The following is a 19292-nucleotide window of genomic DNA, read 5'->3' as shown; positions in this document are numbered from 1 at the left end:
GGGCCTGCCAGGCGCAGGCAGGAGGAGGCGGGAGCACGGGCCGGAAGATGGAGGTCGCCGCCGTCGCCGCCCACCTCGAGCCCGCAGGCCCGCCCGCGCCCTTCAGTCAGCCTAGCGCGCGCCCGCCTGTCTCTCTGCGCCCAGCCGGGCGGAAGGGGCGGGGCCGTGGCGCGAACGCGGGCTCCCCATTGGTCGGCGGCGGGGGTGGGGCTTGGTACCGCCGCCAGGCTGGCGCCGCCCCCGGCCCGCGGGAGCGGCGGCGGCGGAGGTGGCGGCGGCGGCGGCGGCGGCGGCGGAGGCGGTGAGCGCGGGCGCGGACGGCTGCGCGTGGGGCGGCGCGGGTGCAACCGCTGTTGGACCGCCGCGGCCACCTCGCCCTCCGCACCGGGCTCGGGGACGCCGTGCTGGGGAGGCGGGGCGCTGGGTGAGCCCGGCGGGCTGCGCCCCTCGGGTCGTCCGGGCGGGGGCTGAGGCGGCGGGGCGGGCCTGGGGGAGGGGCGAACCCCGAAAGAGGCTTCCCAGGGCGGTAACCCGCCCTGCCGCGGGAGCCCCCGTCTCTCTTCATTGAACCCCTTTGCTCTCTAAACCCCTTTTCTGCCTGGACCCCACTTCTGCATTCTGAACCCCCATCTCTGCTCCCCGAACCCCTACCTCTGCTCCCTGAAGCCCCTCGTTTGCTGCCTGAACCCCTATCTCTGCTCCCTGAAGCCCCCCCGCTCCCTGAAGCCCCCATCCTCTGCTAACTGGACCCACCCTCTCCTGCCGGGGTGAACCCCTCTTTGCACAAACGAACCCCCCCCACGTCCTTTTCTTTACTGTCACCGCCAGACCAGCCTTCCCCATTGATGTAATCAACGGTCTGCAGCTGTCCAGTCCTTTCAGGGACACGGCAGCCAAAAGAGCAGTCATTTTTCTCTGATTTTATTTTTTTGCGCTGTGGTCAACTGTTAACTCCCCAGACATGGGAGGGTTGTAAGCTTTGATTGTTTTTAAGCTTTGATTGTTTACAACGCCTCTCCCGCCGACGTTGGAGGCAGGCTGATTTATTCAGGAGCCTTTTAAAAGTAATCTAGACAGAACCTTTGGGAGGGACTTTGACTGTATTTTATTTATGAAAATCATCCAGGCGTCTCCCTAGGCACTGAGGCCAGTCACTTCTTTTTGGCATTGAGCCCACTCAGTGCAGGATGATGGAATTGAACCATCTCCTTGAGGATCAGCCCCGCTAACCTTTGCCCTTGAGGGTTGTGTCTGCGTTGAAATGGGAAGCAAACGATGTTATAAACCACCGTGCAAATTTTGTTGCAGGGCACATCGCGTCAGACCTTCAAGTACTTTGTTTGTGCCAAATCATTACTGCTTACCACATGAGTCTAAATCATGATGGATGCCAAGTATGTCCTCTGCAGATGGAAAAAGCGATTATGGCCTGCAAAGGTGACAGCCATTCTTCTGTAATTTCAGGAATTAGAAATGAGTTTCGGGTGACAAGTAAAATCTTTATCAGGAGATACCTAGGAGCTGCTTCAGCGAAATAATTGAGTCTGAACAGTTGGCGCTCCTCTCCGTTGGCACCGATTCTCCCTCCTTCCCCGTCTAATGGGGTTTTGGTTGAGTGCTTACAAGGTTATGCTTCCGAAAGTGTCTTTTTTTTCCCTCACACTGGGGAAAAAAAAAAAACAAATTTAACAGAGTCAGCTATAAAAAGGCATGTAAGGCTGTAACTCAAGGAAATAGCTGGCCGGGAGCCCTGATAGTAAATAACAGGAGTATCTCGGGGAGACTTCCCAGCAGCATAGTGGGAAGAGGGCCAGATAAAACCCTGGTACTGGTCTGGATCTGCTGCTGCACCTTGTGCCTCGGTTTCCCTGCCTCTGGAGTCCTTTGCTCCTTTAAGAATCATCTGCTGCATTTGTATTTATGGGTCGCCACGGCTTCTTACATTGTGTTAGCTGTTTGTTGTGTCTTAGTAACAAGGTTTTTTTTTCTTCTTCTTTTTTTCTAATGTAGGTCTTGGCCGGAACTGAGAAGTCAGCCAAAAATAAGAGAAAAAAGGAATTTTTTCTAAACGTTCAGATACTTTCCCTAGACAAAAAGTTAAGTGTTGTGTTTTTGTGATACTATCTTTTTTCCATATGGGATTTCGGATACCACCACTCCTTCCCCAAAAAAGCGAAGAGCACTCTTAAGGGCTTCTTATTTTTTTAGTTATAAATGGGGTCAAAATAACCCAAAGAGGAAAACAACTGATTTTTATTTCACGAAAGTTTGGAAATTGAAGATGTATACGACGTACTGATGTCCAGCGAGATCAGTACAAAAATGGAACGAATGTAAATTAAACGGGAGGTAAACGCTCGTTGGGGTTCAAGTAGGGCTGTTTCCTTCCCACAGATGTATTTGTGTGTCTTTTTTTCAGAAACTTGTGTAACAGTCCCCTGAGTTTGGGGATATTTGATGTTTGAGCCTGTGCCTCTCATAAGAAACTGTCGTTTAGCGTTCAGAAGGCAAACACATGGGTGTGGGGGAAGCACGTTACGTTGTGTTCTTGATCGTCCGTGGTGGAAGGACGTAGATGACCGGGAATGATTAAAATGCCCAGGTCATGTGTGTCTCACCGGAGAATTCCCAATTCTAAATAGAGAATGAAACCAAGTCAGCTCCTGCCCCTTCCTCCCTGCGTCCCCATCCCTCTTTCTTCAGAGCCGCTCCTAAGCCTGCTTAGTCCACAGCTCACACTTTCCCTGAGGCTGGGAAGGTAATTGAATACTCGAGTTTGAAAGGAAAGCCCATCCTTTTAAACTAAAACACACCTGCTGGTCTGTAAACAGCTTTTAGTGACATTATCCTCTACCCTGAGAATCTAACAAAGGAGTTATTTGTGCAGTTGAAAGTGGGATTTGCCGCATAAAAGTCACAATTTGAATTCTTTTTTTTTTTTTTTTTTGCGGTATGCGGGCCTCTCACTGTTGTGGCCTCTCCCGTTGTGGAGCACAGGCTCCGGACGCGCAGGCTCAGCGGCCATGGCTCACAGGCCCAGCCGCTCCGCGGCATGTGGGATCCTCCCGGACCGGGGCACGAACCCGCGTCCCCTGCATCGGCAGGCGGACTCTCAACCACTGCGCCACCAGGGAAGCCCTGAATTCATTTTTGCTCTTAAATCCAGCCAACCTTTTCTGTCTTAAAAGGGGAAAGGAAAAAACAAAAAAACATTCACCAGGGTCCTTGCTGCCTCTCACCTCAGGTGCATGAATTCCCAGTTGGCCGTGACTTTTGGTTTGAGTGGAAGGGTGCAAAGGAAGAAAATGAATCTAATTCTTTTGTCGTTTAAAGCAAAACATGTTTGAAAACGTCTTGGTGGCATGGCTGGTGGCATATAACGGCCGTTCCTGTCCCTGCAGAATTAAGGTGAAAAGCACGGGAGCCCAGATCCTGAAGAAGTCTCACATCGAAGGCATCGCTTCCTCGTTAGGTAAGACCACGTTTTTGAGTAACTCTGAGGTTTTAATTAAGTAAGAGGCAGTTTGGGAGAAGATGGAGACTCGGGTCTGCAAAGCGACCCTGTTCAGGGTTTCCCCTTCATACAAGGGAACGTGATTTCCCTGAGCTGGAGGAGATGGGTCTGTTTTCTTCACCCTTTCTAGAATTTGCCCCTCGAGCCCATCCTGTTCTTGACTCCCAGGATGGCCAGTGGTGGCGTCAGGGTCCACAGGCCACATCCGCGGCCCTGCAGGCCGTGCAGAAGGGGGGCGCCTCCCTGAAGAAAGGGAGAGAGGCTTTTCCTCTTTTTATGTTTTTTGCTTATCGCGTAGCAAGAGTGAGTTGCTTCTGTTGCTGGTCTGGCCTCCGCCCAAGGTCTGAGAAGCAGTTGGATGTGTATTTAAATTCTATCGCTGAGCCCAGGGGAGAAAAAAGGGTGTGACTGGCACCAGCCTTGCTGCCACGGTGTCTGCGGGCTGTCGGGGCGGGGGGCGGCGTGAGGCGGGCTGGAAGTGGAGCCCAGACTCCGGCCTCCTTGGCGTCTCGTCGCAGGTCAGACAGACTTGGCCTGAGCCCGGCCTAGCTCTGCCCAAGGTGCACACACCCTGGGGGAGACAGACCGGGCACCGGCCTAGGCGCGCCCTTCCGCAGGCCCAGATGCGGAAGCGTTCTCCCTGCTGAGACTGGGAGTGCTTACTTCACGTGCGGAGAGCTTTCTGTCTTGCATAAAGGTTACCCAGGGTATCTTCCAGAGGTGACTGTGACGTAGGGTCCATGTTCCTGCGTCTCTGGGGAAACAGCTCTCGTTCAGAGCACGATGCCCACCTCGGGCGGCAACGACCAGCACCTCTCGGATGCCGTGACTGTCCGTGCAGCCCGTGTTGGGGGGCCACTTGCTTGTGGATGCCTTTGCCTTTAGACGGGCAAACACTGTGTTGATGGAGGCGTAATCTATGCCTGCTGAGCTGTGGCGTCGCCTCTGTCCCCTCGTTCAGATAAAGAGCACGGCGCCTGCGCGTCAGAGTGAACGAGGAAGGCTGTTCAGGCTGAAGTTCCCAGGCCCCTGGTGCCGCTTGCTGGCTTGGAAACGCCCTTGCAGAGGAGCCTCGTAGCTGTCTGTTCGTCACCCCCACCCCAGAGTGCACTGCCCACACAGTTCTTGTTTGGTTGGTGTGGGTTTCTGTTGACCCTGATTGAATTTGAAACTGTGAGGCTGAGAGAGGATCGGACAAACTCTGAATAGGTTTTGCCGGCGGCATTGTTTTGTAACCTGGAGGAATGTATCTCTGTAACCCAATCAGGGTAGGGTCAGTCAGTTTGCTTTTGGGAAAGGGAAATCTTGCAGCCCTCAACTGTTGTTTTGTCGTCCGGGTCCCTCCTTTGGGAAGATGTAGGTGAGAAGCGTCAGCCTCCCTTCAGGTGCCGAGACCAGCGATCCCAGTGAGACGCCCCAGCCGGTGGAGGGCCCATCACCAGGCTTTGCTCCTTTTCTGTCCTTCAGCCTTGCAGAACGAGGTTGCTGCCACGCCCCTGGAGGAGCTGGCCTACAGGCGGTCGCTCCGCGTGGCTCTGGATGTTTTGAATGAGAGGACCCGTCCGCGTCAAGGAAGCTCTTCCAGGGAAGAGAGGACCACTCAGTCTCTGAGAGTGAAGCCCACGGAACCGGCCTCTTCGCTCTGCCACTCCAGCCCTTCGCCTTTGCTCCACGAAGATGCGTCGGGCAGTCCTGGGCACACGAGGAGGGAACGTGCGCCCCAGAGGCTGTCCGGCCTGCCCGCTCGCAAGGAGGACCCCGGGTGCAGAGTGGACCACAAGAAGGGGCTCGGGAGAAGCGGAGGCTTGCGCGCCCGAGCTGTCTCCTTGGCCGGCAGTGGTGCTCAGGACGGACGGGGATCCAGAAAACACCGGGCAAACCGGACGGTGAACCGGACAACGACACCGAGTAAACGGGAGAGGAACCTAGCACGGGGGCCCAGCTGGGGTCAGGAAGCGCCTCCGTCCTCAGAGGGAGCTCGGGAGGAAGAGAGTGAGATGGTGGCCGGCCTGGCAGCCCTGCGCTCCTCTCCCGGAGGTGGGGCCGAGGGTCCTCGGGGCGGCCCCAGTGCCCGTGGCCACCCTGCCCAGCACCTGTGCCCGGACAGCGGCCAGAGGCCGGGGCCCCACAAGGCTCCGCGCAGCCCCACTCAGCTCTGCCCCGCAGAGGAGACCAGAGACGCCCGGCTCCTGGAGGGAGGTAAAAGCCCCGGAGAGGAGGAGGCGTGTGCCGGGGAGGGGGCAGCGTCTGCTGCTCCTGCGGCCCAGCCGGAGCCAGACACCCGTGTTTTTTGTTTTTTGTTTTTTTTTTTTGCGTTACGCGGGCCTCTCACGGTTGTGGCCTCTCCCGTTGCGGAGCACAGGCTCCGGACGCGCAGGCTGAGCAGCCATGGCTCACGGGCCCAGCCGCTCCATGTCCCCTGCATCGGCAGGCAGACTCTCAACCACGGCGCCACCAGGGAAGCCCCACTCGTGTATTTTTAACCAGATCCTGAATTAGATTGTTACCAAGATAGATCCCAAGCAGAGATCTCCTAAGTCCTTTTCGTCTGTCTCTCCCACTGGGCTATAATTACCTCAACTGCTCCCAAATACTTGCGTGTTTTTATTTTTGTTTTGAAGCGGAGGGAGGGAGTGGAGGGGCGCGGGGCGGAAGCATGTGGCTGTGATAATGCTGCATCTGCTCCCCGAGGATTAATTCCTTTCTTCTTCCCGTGGCAGAAGCCATGATGCACTCCCGTTAAATTGGCAGGAATCTCAGAAGTGATTAACTCACTTGAAAGGCTCCTGACTTTTTAAGGATTCCCGTGTCGTGTATTTTTGTGTGGCTGCAGCCAGGCGCTATGAGTCCCTCCGTTTGGACATTGTAGCATCCCACTTAGTTTTGAAATGCTAATTTGCAAATCTTCATTTCTGCACGGCTGATACCTTTCGCTCTGCCTGCCCCGCAGTCACTCCTGGGTTTCTGCCTTTCTTCGGCCCCTGAAAGGGGCCTTCTCCCCAGCACTGGAGGCGCGGGGATGGTTTCCCAAGGGGCCTGGCCCCAGGGCCACCCCCTCCCCGCGTGTCCGAGGGCGCCTGCGTGAAGGGACAAGCCGCACGCGAGGACCACTTGCCCAGTTCCTCCACCTTCCCTGCTTGCGCTCGCGGTCTCTCCTGCCCTCCTTTCTCTCTTATTCTGTTGAACGTGCTTTAACCGACGTGCCCTGCCTGAGCGAGGCCGCGGGGAAGTCTGCGTCGCGGCAGCTTTGCTCTCTGCGCCGATGCCCATGTATCAGGAGGTGTTGTTCCCGGGCTGAGTCCCCAGGACTGTGACGGGGAAAGTCTGATCTACCCTTGTTGGCAGCCCGTCCACCTTCTGAAGAGTCAGTGGAGTTGGACGCCGTGAACTCTCTCCTGGCAGAGGACGAGGAGGACGAGGAGCCCCCGAGAATCCTCCTATACCGTGGTGAGTGGGCGGCGCCTTCCTTGGGGGAGACCTGCGGTGCCTGACGTCCGGGGAAGGTCTCTCGCGGCGCTGCCTGGGTTTCGTCCTGAGCCGAGGGCTTACAGACAGGGAGTCCGGGGTCCGCTGTCCAGGACAGCCACGTGAGGGGGGCTCCCTGGGGCGCGACAGCCCAGCCTCCCTGCTGTCCCCTCGGAGGGGATGGAGGACGGCAGCCAAGTGAATAGATGGGCTCTGTCGCCACCACTTGGGTGCGGCCTGGCGCTGCCTCGCAGCCTTCCCGGGTGGCGTCCGGAGAAGCAGGGGCTTGGCGCCCCCATGTGTGCACAGTGCCCCCGCCCCCGGGCACAGGTCAGCTGCCCCTGTCCTCCCCGGAAGGGGGTCAGACACAGGCCCCAAGGTCAGAACCGGCCAGGAACGGAAAGCTAGTTTGCTTTCAACTAAATAACTGAGGACCGGTTTCCGTATTAGACTCTCCCGTTAACCGTTAGTCTTAACGTGGTCTGGGGGTGGTTTTGGATCTCTTTATTGTGAAACATTTACGCGTGCACAGGCTGCAGCACGAGCAGCACGGGAGGCCTGGGGGCTTCTCCTGCACGGCTGGGGGGCTGGCCTGGAGCCACCCCACCCCATCCCCCGTCGTCCCCACGCAGCAGGCTCCCTGCCCTTTCTGTGTACGCGAGTCTCGGGCGTTTCCCGCGGGCTCTGCCGATTGTTCCTGGTGGCGGCTGGTTACTGGGGTGTCTGGATGCTTCCGCCTGGGCTGCAGTGACTGGGCTCCTGGGGAGTCACTGGGGTCAGCTCCCTGCGGGCTCGCTGGGCGCAGGGGGGCCGCTGTGCCTTCTTGCAGAGGGCGTTTCCGTCCCCGTCTCCACATGGGGGTCAGTTACAGCCCCAGAAACCCGGGCGTTGGCTCTTTTCTCCCGGTTTTGTCTTCCATTTGGTTTTGGTTTGCTGGTGTTTTGGCCGGTCGGCCCGGGTTGGCTGTCTGCACCCGTGACCCGTCGTCCTGGGGGCCACGACGCTCCTCTCGCGGGTGACCAGCGCTCTGTGTGTGCCCCAGGCGGCTCCCTGTGCCCCAGGTCCCCTTTCTCTCACAGCCCTTCCTCCTGTCAGACACCACAGCGCAGCCGGTTCTTGAATATTTGAGTTATTTACACATTCTGGAACTTTTTTGGTTGAGGATGCAGTTGAATTTTGTTGAGAAGTTACTTGTAGTTATCTTACGATTGCTTGAATAGTTCTCTTTATTTTAACCCTTTAAAGCCCCCAGTTTCCCAGACAGATGAGCTTCTCAGAAATCCAGTCCCCATATGGGGTCTTCATTGTGTGCTGTGGTCTCCTTTCTGTTTATGTGCCAAGCTCTTTAAAAAGTGCTCTATTCTGGAGTAACCTGAGGCTTACAGAGCAGTTGCAGAGGTGGCACCGAGCCCCCGCCAGCCCCTGTCCCCACGAGCACGGCACACGGTCACTGCTAGGAAACCAGCTGTCGCCCTGGCCGCACTTGTGGTCGGCATTTGGGTTCCAGGGGCAGGAGTTACAAACCTGCCCCTCAGACTCTCGGGTCGACGCTGGGCTTGAACGGTGTCTCCGTGGTTGTATTTTCTCCAGCAGTCGCTTTTGGTGCCTGATATGGATCTAACTTGTCTCTTTTTGTTTTCCTTTCTTTCTTTCAATTCTAGAACCACGTTCGTTTGAAGTAGGAATGCTAGTCTGGCTTAAATACCAAAAATACCCCTTCTGGCCCGCAGTGGTAAGAATCCTTCTCTGCCCCCTGCTTGCTCAGTTGGTCCCCCGAGCCTGAGGTCCAGCGTCCTCCATTCTTGACACCAGGACCCGGGCAGCTGGTTCACTGTTCTGTTGTTACTGGGGAAACGCTGGGTGCATGAGCATCGACGTGGACACGTTTCCCTAAGGAAAGGGGGTCTCAGCCTTCTGGCACAAAGGATTGTGAGGCTTATAGGGCAGGTTTTTATCAAGCAGGCTTAGAAAGCCCGCCTCCAAAAAATGCCCACAGTTGCTCATTTTCAATATTCTACATTTCAGCTTTTTAGCGAGCAGATTAGGGTGGGCATCGGTTGCACAGCAGGTGTTTGAGGTCCTGGCTGCGCCCCCAGTGCAGGGGACACCCTTAAGTGTGGCTGACGTCCTGGCTGTGCCTCCTCCGCCTGCTTGGACGGTGCCCATGGTCAGTTGGAGGATTTGTGACGCAGGGGCACCACCCGGTTGCCCTCGCTCCTGCCATTTCCCCCTTAATTTCCCCCCCCTTTGTCTTCTGGCAGGGACAGGGTCCTGATGGTTCTAGCTGTAGTCCTTTAACTTTTAGGAAGAGGCAGTGGCATGTAAATCCGAAAGATAGATGCCACAGTGGAGCGGCTTTTGTTGTCGCGATGAGTCTGAGCTCGTCCAGGTCAGCATGGCCTCCTGACACGTGACTGACCGTCCCGGGAAGGACAGAATGAAATCTTTGCGGCATCTGTAGATAGAGCGCAGACGTGCAGTTGAACCGGGGTTGCCGTGCAGCTCCGTGGCAGGTTTTGGGGGGCTGATTATCGGGGATCCTCGCTTCCCGAGGTGCCGTATCCCCCTGCGGTTGGCAGCCTTCTCCCCGCCATTCCGCTTTCCCCAGTTCCCGGGGGCCCTGCTGGTTCATGGGTGCCAGTGGCGTGCAGGCTCCAGCCTCACCCACGGCGCTGATGACACGGAGGGGGGGCCCCTCCGGGGTCCACAGCCTGCCGCCTCCCGCCTGACCTCTGCTGGGCCCGGCCGGGGCCTCCCGGAGCTCGCTTTGCCCATCCCCCAGAGTGAGGAGGATCGCGCCCTGAGCCAAGCGGAAGTGCTGAAGGCAGCGGCCGTGATTCCTCCTGTAGAGCCCTGGCTCTGCTCGGTCGGAGCGGCGCTGAGGGCCACGCGACGCTTTCTGAGCGTTCCCCGGTGTCGGCTGTCAGTCCAAGTCGGCTGCGTTCCTTGTCACATGCTTGACGAGGTGACATCAGGAAAGTGTCGAAAACCCACGACCTTCTGGGTCCTTGACACCTGGTTTTCTTGGATCTGCCAACAGGTCAAAAGCGTCAGGCGAAGAGATAAGAAAGCGAGTGTGCTTTTCATTGAAGGAAACATGAACCCCAAAGGGAGAGGGTAAACCCACTGTTCTCTGCTCTTGCCGAGTGCTTCTGGGTGGAGGCTGGCGAAGGGGGCCGGGGTGGGGTCCAGAGCCCCAGGTGAGGATCCCTGTGAAGGTGGTGTTCAGGGACACGGCCAGATGGTCGGGTTTTCCAGACTGCTTGTCGGCTTCCAGAGTCAGCCCTGCCGGACACTCCTTGGGCCCCCGTTTCCCACAAACTGCAGCAGAGTTGGCTCCCTGCAGGGGCCGTGAGCAGCCCCCTGCCCAGTCACCCCCCTAGTCCTCGACTGGGGGCAGGAACACCGTCTGCCCGGAGCCGGCCTGGAAGTGTGGGCACACCTGGGCCCGGCTCCGAGGGGCTCCCTCCACCGACGAGCCGGCGCTGGCAGAGGCCCGACGCTTTCCCAGAGGAAGGACGCTTTTGGGTCGCGAGATGGGGCTGGTTCCCGTGAACCTCTGCTCTCTCTGCTTCCAGCATCACGGTGTCTCTCCGGCGACTGAAGCACTTTGATTGTAAAGAAAAGCAGGCGCTTCTGGTACGTGGATGGTGGTTTGCGCTGCTTTGAAGGGCTGGCTTGGTGGCTGGTAACCACCACGAGGCCCTTCAGACAGCGGTAGTTGTGGGAGTGACGCCTGGCCTCGGCTGCTCCGCTGGGGGTCACTGCCCCTCGGGCGGCTGCTGGCCGTTCCCCACTGAGCAGGTTTGGCGTGGAGGACAGGGCGCCCTGCGCAGAAGGGAGGTGGGAGAGCCCAGGGCCAAGGCCCACAAGTTGCGGCTGTGTCTGAGCCACCCCCGGGAAGGGCACCATAGACCCCGAGGCCGTGAGCCTGAGCGCCACATACATCAGGGAACACCATCGCCGTGGCCCTGTGACTGGCCCAGCCCGAGTCCCCGGGAGCTGGTCCGCACGGTGCTGTCTGTTAACTCTGAAACACCCACTTCGTTGTCCCAACTTTCAAAAACACAGACTGCGACTGGGTCGGGCAATGGGGCCCGTGAGCCCCGCTCCAACGTGGGTGTCTGCTTGGCCCCCGGTCAGCGGGCTCTGCGCTCGGCATGGGGTGATGCCTTCCCGTGTGGGAAGCAGCGTCTGAGCTGGTTCCCAGGGTGAGTGGGATGCAGTAGGACTGTCGGGGCGTCTCCCGCCGACCATCTGTTCTCTGAAGGCAGCAGGCCACGGGCCTTGAGTGCGGGCGCTGCTCGGAAGATCGGCACCCACGCTGGACCCAGCCTTGGGCTCTTGGGACTGGAGGGCGGGGGCAGAGGGGAGGGGGGAATCGAGTTTGAGATTCGTGTGCCTCAAATACCTGAGGAATGGGTTTTATCGCAAGGACGCCTGGGTTCAAGAAGATGGCACGTAGGTCTCGCGGGACCCGGATGCCTGGGCACGTCCCCTGGAAACGGGCCGTGGGAGCTCAGGCATGTGCCGGCGCCACCCTGCTGTCCCAGGTGCTGGTCAGCGGGCCTGGCCACGGCCCAAGCACCCTCCTCCTCTGGAGCTGCCTGCCCCTACCATCACACGCCTGTGGGTCTCAGGCTGGTCTCGCTGGTCATCCCAGCTTAGGGGTTCTCACCAGGGGTGACGGCCTTGGGTTGCTGTGAGGATCACAGGCCAGGGGTCCCTCCCCCGGGGCAGCACTTCTTCCCACTGACCGTGTACAGTCGAGGGCCACGGGCCCAGAGGCGTCTCCCACGGGGTTCATCTCCTGCAACCTCACGTCTTGTCAGTCTGATGGCCTGTCAGCTGCCCTGTGGTGGGTTTTCGCCCTCCTGCTCTCAGGGTCTGTGGTGTCTCTCTCGGCCCCGAGGGCTTGGCTCACAGGTGACCGTTTTCTGAGCAGCCCTGGCCCCAGACATGCCTCGCAGGGAGCCCTGTGCGGGGGCGTCTGCAGGCCCCTTCCTGGATGAGGGGACTGAGGACGCAGGACCTCGGAGGTGCTCCCAGCTGACGCCCGCCGTCTGGCTTTTGTTGCAGGACGAGGCCAAGGAGGATTTCGACCAGGCCATCGGCTGGTGCGTCTCCCTCATCACCGACTACAGGGTCCGACTGGGTACGTGGGGCTCCGGTGCCCCTGCACGAAGTGATGGGGGGCAGCAGTGCGGGGCCTCCCCTGAGGGCCCCCGAGGGCGGAGGGTGGCCCGGTCCCCATAGCTGTCTAGCCCTGCCCCGAGCAGGCTTTCTCCCCATCCCTGCGGATGGGCAGGCGCCTGATGGAGGCTCATCCTGGGTCTGAACAGAACAGTTTCCTTTGAATCGGGGTCGGTTTCCATCTGTCCCAGGTCCGGCCATGGGGGGTCCTTGGGCTTGAGGTCAGGGCGCACACCGGCTGGACGACCCGGCAGAGTCCAGTCCTGTGTGTGACCTGACTTCCCTTCCGCCCCTGTGCAGGCTGTGGTTCCTTCGCAGGCTCTTTCCTGGAATACTACGCGGCTGATATAAGTAAGTCCACCAGCAGCTCCTTTAAGGTGGGACCCGCTCTTTTGCCCGTTAGGAGTGGCAGTCTTCTTTGAGTTCTGGAGGGGTGTGTGCAGCGGGCAGCGCGCCCCAAGCCTGAGGCCTACGGTCCAGCCATGCCTGGGTCCACGGAGTCCCCTTGCTTCCCTCTGCCGTGGGGCCGGGAGGGCGGCTGCACACCCACACCTGCCGCCAGCGCCCAGGTCACCCGCCTGGGGCCGGGGCAACTGCGTGGCCCTTTCCCTGCCCTCCTGTCACTGGCCTCTGCAGGGTGCTGCTGAAGCAGGGTGGAGGGCAGAGCTGGGACGAGGGGCGGGGGTCCTACTGGGGGGAGAGCCCTCGGGGACCGTCCCGGCACAGCCAAGGGCGCCCAGTCACGGGAGTGCGCTTCCTCCGCAGGCTCCCCCGTCCGCAAGTCCATCCAGCGGGACGTCCAGGGGACCAGGTTTCCCCCACTGAGCGGGGTGGGCCCCGAGGAGGCCTCGGCAGGGAACCCGCGGGGCAGGAGGCCGGCCTGCAGGAAGGTGCTCCCTGATCGCTCGCGGGCCGCCCGGGACCGGGCCAACCAGAAGCTGGTGGAGTACATCGTGAAGGCGCGGGGTGCCGAGAGCCACCTGCGAGCCATCCTGAAGAACAGGAAGCCGTCCAGGTGGCTAAAGACGTTCCTGAGCTCGGGTCAGTACGTGACCTGCGTGGAGACCTACCTGGAGGACGAGGAGCAGCTGGACCTGGTGGTGAAGTACCTGCAGGGGGTGTACCAGGAGGCGGGCAGCAGGCTGCTGGCACGCGGGCACGCGGACGGCATCCGCTTCGTCCTGGACGTGCTTCTGCCCGAGGTGAGCGCCGGCGGGCCCTGCGGCACCCTGGGGTGCCGGGGCCTGGGTGTCGTTCTCCAGAAGCCTTCCCGGGGCGGTGCCGCCTGAGCCGTCTCCCCGAGGTGCTGTGGGCTGGGTGCTGCGGCCTGGGCCCCTCGGCTGGTCCCTGGCCCAGGGGAAGGGGAGCTTAAGCTTTGCGAACGCGCTTCAGCTGGGGCGCGGGCGGTCGAGGAGCTGGTGCACGGCCCCTCGGCCGTTCTTCAGTTCAGGGAGGATGCTGCTGGCCATGAATGCATGTGTGGGAAAATGTCACCAGGCTCTAAAGTGTTGAGCTTTATCGTTGTGGAGGTTTCAAATACGTTAAGAAAAATTAAGTAGTGCCGTGAACCCTCACGTGTCTGTCACCAGCTGGAATAGTGTGGCCTTGCTCCACTTGCACCTCCAGTCCCTCCTTCTGGATTGTTTTTTATCCGTGCATACTTTCATGTGTGTCTCTACAAAGGGTGATCCTGCCCCTTGGGGACACTGGGGGATGTCTGGGGTTGTCTGTGGTCGTCACGAGTGGGGGGCTTCTGCCATCCTGTGGGTGGGGACCAGGATGCCGCTCCACACCCCACAGTCCAGGACGGCCGCTGTGTCAGCTGTGCCGAGGGGAGAGAAACCCTGCTCTGAACCAGAGGAACTCTTCAAAAATAAATAGCTACGATACTATGATTTCACTCCAAAAAGTAACAGTGATCTTTTGATATCAGACATCTATTGTATATTCAGATTACTTCTTTGTGTTTTCTTGTTTTTTTCCTTTTTTTTTCTTTTTTTATGGCCACACCACACAGCCTGTGGGATCTTATTAGTTTCCCAACCAGGGATTGAACCCAGGCCTGGCAGTGAAAGCATGGAGTCCTAACCACTGGACCGCTAGGGAGGTCCCCAGGTTCTGCCTTTCGCTGCTTTAAGTGACATGAAGTTTCGTCTCATCCAAAAGAGAGCATTGTAGATTTAATTAGGGAACACCAGGAGCAGAGATTTTGCAGACTGCACGAGTGTTGAGCTGGGAGGGCCCTGGTGGCCGGGGCGTGGCTGGACCCCCCGCCCCCGCGGCCTCCTCCAAGCTCCGTGCGAGCCGCCGGGCCTGGCCCGAGCCTGACGTGTGCTGCCCTCTTGCAGGCCATCATCTGCGCGATTTCCGCTGTGGATGCTGTGGACTACAAGACGGCTGAGGAGAAGTACATACGAGGACCTTCACTCAGCTACCGGTAGGCAGGCCGCGCTGCATCCCGAAGGGCTTCGTCTCCACGCGCCGGCGGCTGCGGTGGCTGGGCTGAGGGGCCCTGGTCCGAGCGGGCAGAGCTGGGCCCGCCGCGCCCTACGTCCTTCGTGGGGCTGATGTTTGCCTCCCCAGTATTCTTCCCCGTTGCCTCGATGCCACGGCTATTTGAGGAAACAGTGAGATTAAGCAGCAGCCGCTGCCCGGACGTCCCTGGCTGGCGGGAAGAATGCGGTGATCAAGATGTTCCTCTCACGTTGCTGTGGTTAGCGCCCTGGACTGGCGGTCTGGAGCCCCTAATCCTGTCTCTGGGCGGGCTGCCAGGCCTTGCTGGGAGCAGGCGGGGCCGCGTGGCGGTGACAGGCTGAAGACTCAACTAGGGTCTCGTGGTACAGACTGTCCCCAGCCTCAGCGGCTGCCCTGCACACCCGGTAAAGAGACGGTGCTCCCGGGAGAGTGAGGTCTGAGCGGCCCATCTCCAGCTGGTACCACCGTCCTGCTCAGGCTGCCGGTCGGAGGGCGTCCTGAGTTTCCCGCAGCCTCAACCGGCTGCAGGCACCCCAGATGCCTATGGAGGGCCATGGGCTGTGCCCCGGCCGCACCCTGCCGCCTCAGGCGCCGAGCCTGGGCAGCCAGGGGTCCCTTGGGCCGGGTGTCAGTCGGGCAGTGGGTCTGTCCTGGTGCATCCACCTCCCGCTTCTTTTCACACCGTAGTTGCGTTTAGGTTCTTGTGCACAAACCATCGAGCCTCGGCACCACGACAGGGTTTGGGTCTCCTCTTGGGGTTCTTAGGCTGCTGTGTTCCGTTTACCTTTGGGTCATCCCCCTCAGGATCATATTCCTTGTTGATCCTGAGAGGGGCAGCCAGTCAACTAACTGATCATGTAATATTTTGTTAACAGATAGCCATTTTAAAGGACAATTTGCTGTTTCACCATTTTTTCTTTGTAGTTTATTTTTCTTCATTGTGATGAAATACCCATAACGTAAAATTCAATATCTTAACCCTTTTAAGCGCACAGCTCAGTGGCATTGAGCACATTGACACTGTCGGGCAACCATCCCCACCATTATTTCCAGAACTTTCTCATCTTCCCAAACTGAAACTTGGTCCCTATGAAACACTCACTTCTCTGTTTATGGTTTTTTTGTTTGTTTGGTTTTTTTGTTTGTTTGTTTGTTTGTTTTTAGCGGTACACGGGCCTCTCACTGTTGTGGCCTCTCCCGTCGCGGAGCACAGGCTCCGGACGCGCAGGCTCAGTGGCCATGGCTCACGGGCCCAGCCGCTCCGCGACATGTGGGATCTTCCCGGACCGGGGCACGAACCCGTGTCCCCTGCATCGGCAGGCGGACTCTCAACCACTGTGCACCAGGGAAGCCCTGTTCGTTTGTTTTTAATTGAAGTATAATTGATTTACAATATTATGTTACTTTCAGGTGTACGGCAAAGTGACTCAGTTATATGTGTACACGTGTGTGTGTCTGTGTTCTTTTCTTTTAGATTTTTTTCACTACAGTTTGTTACAAGATATGGAGTATAGCTCCCTGTGCTATATAGTAAATCGTTGATGTTCATCTATTTTATATATACCAGTGTGCATCTGTTAATCTCAAACTCCCACTTTATCCCTTCCCACCCTTCCCCTTTGGCAACCATAAGTTTGTTTATGTCTGTGAGTCTGTGTCTGTTTTGTAAATAAGTTCATTTGTGTCATATTTTAGATTCCACATATAAGTGACGTCGTATGGTATTTCTCCTTTTTTGCCTGATTTACTTCACTTAGTATGGGGATTTCCCTGGCGGTCCAGTGGTTAGGAGTTGGTGCTCTCACTGCCACAGCCAGGTTCCATCCCTGGTTGGGGAACTAAGATCCCACAAGCTGTGTAGCGTGGCAAAAAAAAAACTACAATAATTCACTTAGTATGATAATCTCTAGGTCCAGCTGTGTTGCTGCAAATGGCATTATTTTGTTCTTTTTTATGGCTGAGTAGTATTCTATTGTATATGTGTACCACATCTTCTTTATCTATTCATCGATGGACATTTAGGTTGTTTCTATGTCTTGGCTGTTGTGAAGAGTGCCGCAATGCATGTTGGGGTGCATGTATCTGTTTTTTTTTTTTAAGATTTTTTTTTTAAAGATTTTTTTGATGTGGACCATTTTTAAAGTCTTCATTAAATTTGTTACAGTATTGCTTCTGTTTTGTGTTTTGGTTTTTTGGCCATGACGCATGTGGGATCTTAGCTCCCTGACCAGGGACGGCACCCACACCCCCTGCATTGGAAGGTGAAGTCCTAACCACTGGACCGCCAGGGAAGTACCTGTCTTTTCGAATTAGAGTTTTGTCTGGGTATGTGCCAGGAGTGGGATTGCTGGATCATATGGTAATTCTGTTTTTACTTTTTTGAGGCATCTCCGTACTGTTTTCCATACTGGCTGCACCAACTTAACATTCCCACCAACAGTGTAGGAGGAGGGTGGAGGGTTCCCTCTTCTCCACATCCTCTCCAGCATTTGTTATTTGTAGACTTCTTTTTTTTTTTAATATTTATTTATTTGGTTGTACCGGGTCTTAGTTGTGGCATGCATGTGGGATCTAGTTCCCTGACCAGGGATCAGGTGATACCCCCTGCATTGGGAGCACGGAATCTTAACCACTGCGTTACCAGGGAAATCCCCCGTTACTTGTCGTCTTCATAACAATGGCCATTCCGACCAGTGTGAGGTGATACCTCACTGTAGTTTTGGTTTGCATTTCTGTAATAATTAGTGATGTTGAGCATCTTTTCACGTGCCGGTTGGCCATCTGTATGTCTTTGGGGAAATTTGGATTTAGGTCTTCCCGTTTTTCGATTGGGTTGTTTGTTTTCTGTTACTGAGTTGTATGAGCTGTTTGTATATTTAGGAAATCAAGCCCTCTTCAGTCACATCATTTGTAAATATTTTCTCCCAGTCCATAGGTTGATGGTTTCCTTTGCTGTGCAAGGGCTTATAAGTTTGGTTAGGATCCCATTTGTTTATTTTTCTTTGATTTCTCTTGCCTTGGGAGAGGGAATTGCTGACTAAAACGAAGTGATCTCCTTTTGGTTTTGCAGGGAAAAAGAAATATTTGATACGCAGCTCCTGGAAGAAAGGAGCCGGCGAAGCTGAGGCCGGTGGAGGCAAGGCCCTGCGCTCTGGAGCACAGGCGGGCCGTTGGCCTCCCTGATGGCTGCTGCCTCTGTTTTCCTGGCTCTTGTGGAAGGTACAGCTCCTGAAAGGGTTTGAAAGGACAGAGGCTTTTTTTTTTTTTTTTAACTTTACGTCATTACCTGTGACTGTACCGTGTAGGTTCACAGAAGGTGCACGTTTGTGTTTTGTGTTGAAAAGCACTGTACCCAACATTAAACAGGAGCTTTAAAGACTCTGATACGAACGTACGGCTCCCGCAACATCAGTGTATTTTTCCGTTGGTTTCCCTCCTGTGTGTGGCTACTCTTATGACGGCTCCTGAGTTTGCTGTGCCTCTGTTACATGTTTTTGAGGCAAACCCGTGTTTGTAAGAGGCAGGACCCGAGAGCCGCTGCTTTCCCGTGCTCTAGCCTCTGCTGGGACTCGTGCAGGAGAGCAGACGGACCGGCAGTCTTTCCAGCCTCTTTCCGCCCGGCCTCCATGTGGGTTTCCCCGCCCGGCCTTGTCACCGCACAGCCAACTGCCCAGATAGCTGTGACGATCCCACCGGGCTGCTGCGCCCCCCAGCCCGGCCACGGTCATTGTGTGCCCGGCCTGGGCCTGGGCCGTGGGGTCGCGGCCCGGCACCAGTGGAAACCAGTCCTTTGTCTGGAAGCCCGAAGCACAGATGGGTCCCCCGATGCCTGAGGGTCCCAGGCTCAGGGCCCCCCCCCCCTCCACCTTTGGAGAGAGTTGTGTGAAGGCCCGGTCCTTGACGTGGTCACAGAAATTCTGTTCTGGTTTAAAGCGACACACGGTGGATTATTTATTCTAAGCTGACGCGAGGCTGCCTGTGGAAGGAAACAGCCAAGTCCCCACCATGATGGCTGCGCCACGGCATCTGAGCTCGGCCAGTCCTCCCTGAAGCCGGCACCGGCCAGCGAGCGGCCGCTGCAGAGGACAGTTGGGGAGAGGTTCTCACAGGCGCCGGGGACACGGGCCCTGATCCTGACAGGAGGCTGGGTCCCTGCGGGAAGGAGGTGCAGAGATCACTGCGGGGACCTGCGTGTGGTGTCTCTGCTGGTTTTGATGAAACCCAAGCAGAGGTGCAGACACGGCCCTGGAGGTCCTGCTGAGCTGCCCCCCAGGGCGGTCGGAGGGGCATCCCGTGTGGGCCAGGCTTGGGAGAATGGCCCCGCCAGCATCTCCACCGTGGCCTCGCTCCCTTCTAGAAAAGTCTAGACAGCAAGCCTCCTTGAAGTGGGTCAGGATGGAAAACAGGGTGCTCTTGTGGGTGAGGCATCCACGTGGACTATTCCGTTATCGTGAAGTATTTTTATATATCTGTGTTCTGAGCTCTGGTTGTGGAATTGAACTATTCAGACTGGAATTAAATGCCGTTTTGCAGCCCTGCCTGTTCTTTCCTGGGCCCCACGTGCAGCCCACCTCGGGCACTCGGGCCGGCCACGCTGTCCCCGATGGCTGCTTCTGGAGGCTCCTTCCCCAGCCTGGCTGGGGAG

General features: G+C 57.2%; 1 protein-coding gene across 3 annotated transcripts; it reads left to right on the top strand.

Moving 5' to 3' along the window:
* Nucleotides 1-275: 275 nt before the first annotated feature.
* On the top strand, nucleotides 276-19179 carry PWWP3A (PWWP domain containing 3A, DNA repair factor). 3 transcript variants are annotated; one of them, XM_060145798.1, is made up of 14 exons: nucleotides 276-301; nucleotides 1309-1437; nucleotides 2011-2096; nucleotides 3402-3472; nucleotides 4982-5713; nucleotides 6860-6961; nucleotides 8641-8711; nucleotides 10020-10096; nucleotides 10558-10618; nucleotides 12059-12134; nucleotides 12473-12523; nucleotides 12938-13374; nucleotides 14521-14609; nucleotides 17718-19179. In XM_060145798.1, exons 2-14 carry the CDS (start codon nucleotides 1381-1383, stop codon nucleotides 17770-17772), a joined length of 1965 nt encoding a protein of 654 aa, XP_060001781.1. In that variant the 5' UTR covers nucleotides 276-301; nucleotides 1309-1380; the 3' UTR covers nucleotides 17773-19179. The 3 variants fall into 3 exon arrangements, with proteins under 3 accessions (XP_060001781.1, XP_060001782.1, XP_060001783.1); XM_060145799.1 differs by lacking the exon at nucleotides 276-301 and adding an exon at nucleotides 309-424; XM_060145800.1 differs by lacking the exons at nucleotides 276-301; nucleotides 1309-1437 and having other exon boundaries at nucleotides 2014-2096; nucleotides 3334-3472.
* Nucleotides 19180-19292: the final 113 nt, after the last annotated feature.

Source organism: Lagenorhynchus albirostris, chromosome 3 (assembly GCF_949774975.1).
Source record: "Lagenorhynchus albirostris chromosome 3, mLagAlb1.1, whole genome shotgun sequence".
Taxonomy (NCBI): Eukaryota; Metazoa; Chordata; class Mammalia; order Artiodactyla; family Delphinidae; genus Lagenorhynchus; species Lagenorhynchus albirostris.
The sequence above is the reverse complement of the archived record's forward strand: the minus strand, read 5'-3'. Positions and strand labels throughout refer to the sequence as shown.

Bases quoted from the DNA above. Each gene is read 5' to 3' on its own strand.
- PWWP3A (XM_060145798.1), top strand. From the start codon at position 1,381: ATGATGGATGCCAAGTATGTCCTCTGCAGATGGAAAAAGCGATTATGG. The intron at 8,712-10,019 runs GTAAGAATCCTT...ATCTGCCAACAG, and splicing joins ACCCCTTCTGGCCCGCAGTG to GTCAAAAGCGTCAGGCGAAG. The intron at 12,524-12,937 runs GTAAGTCCACCA...CTTCCTCCGCAG, and splicing joins ATACTACGCGGCTGATATAA to GCTCCCCCGTCCGCAAGTCC.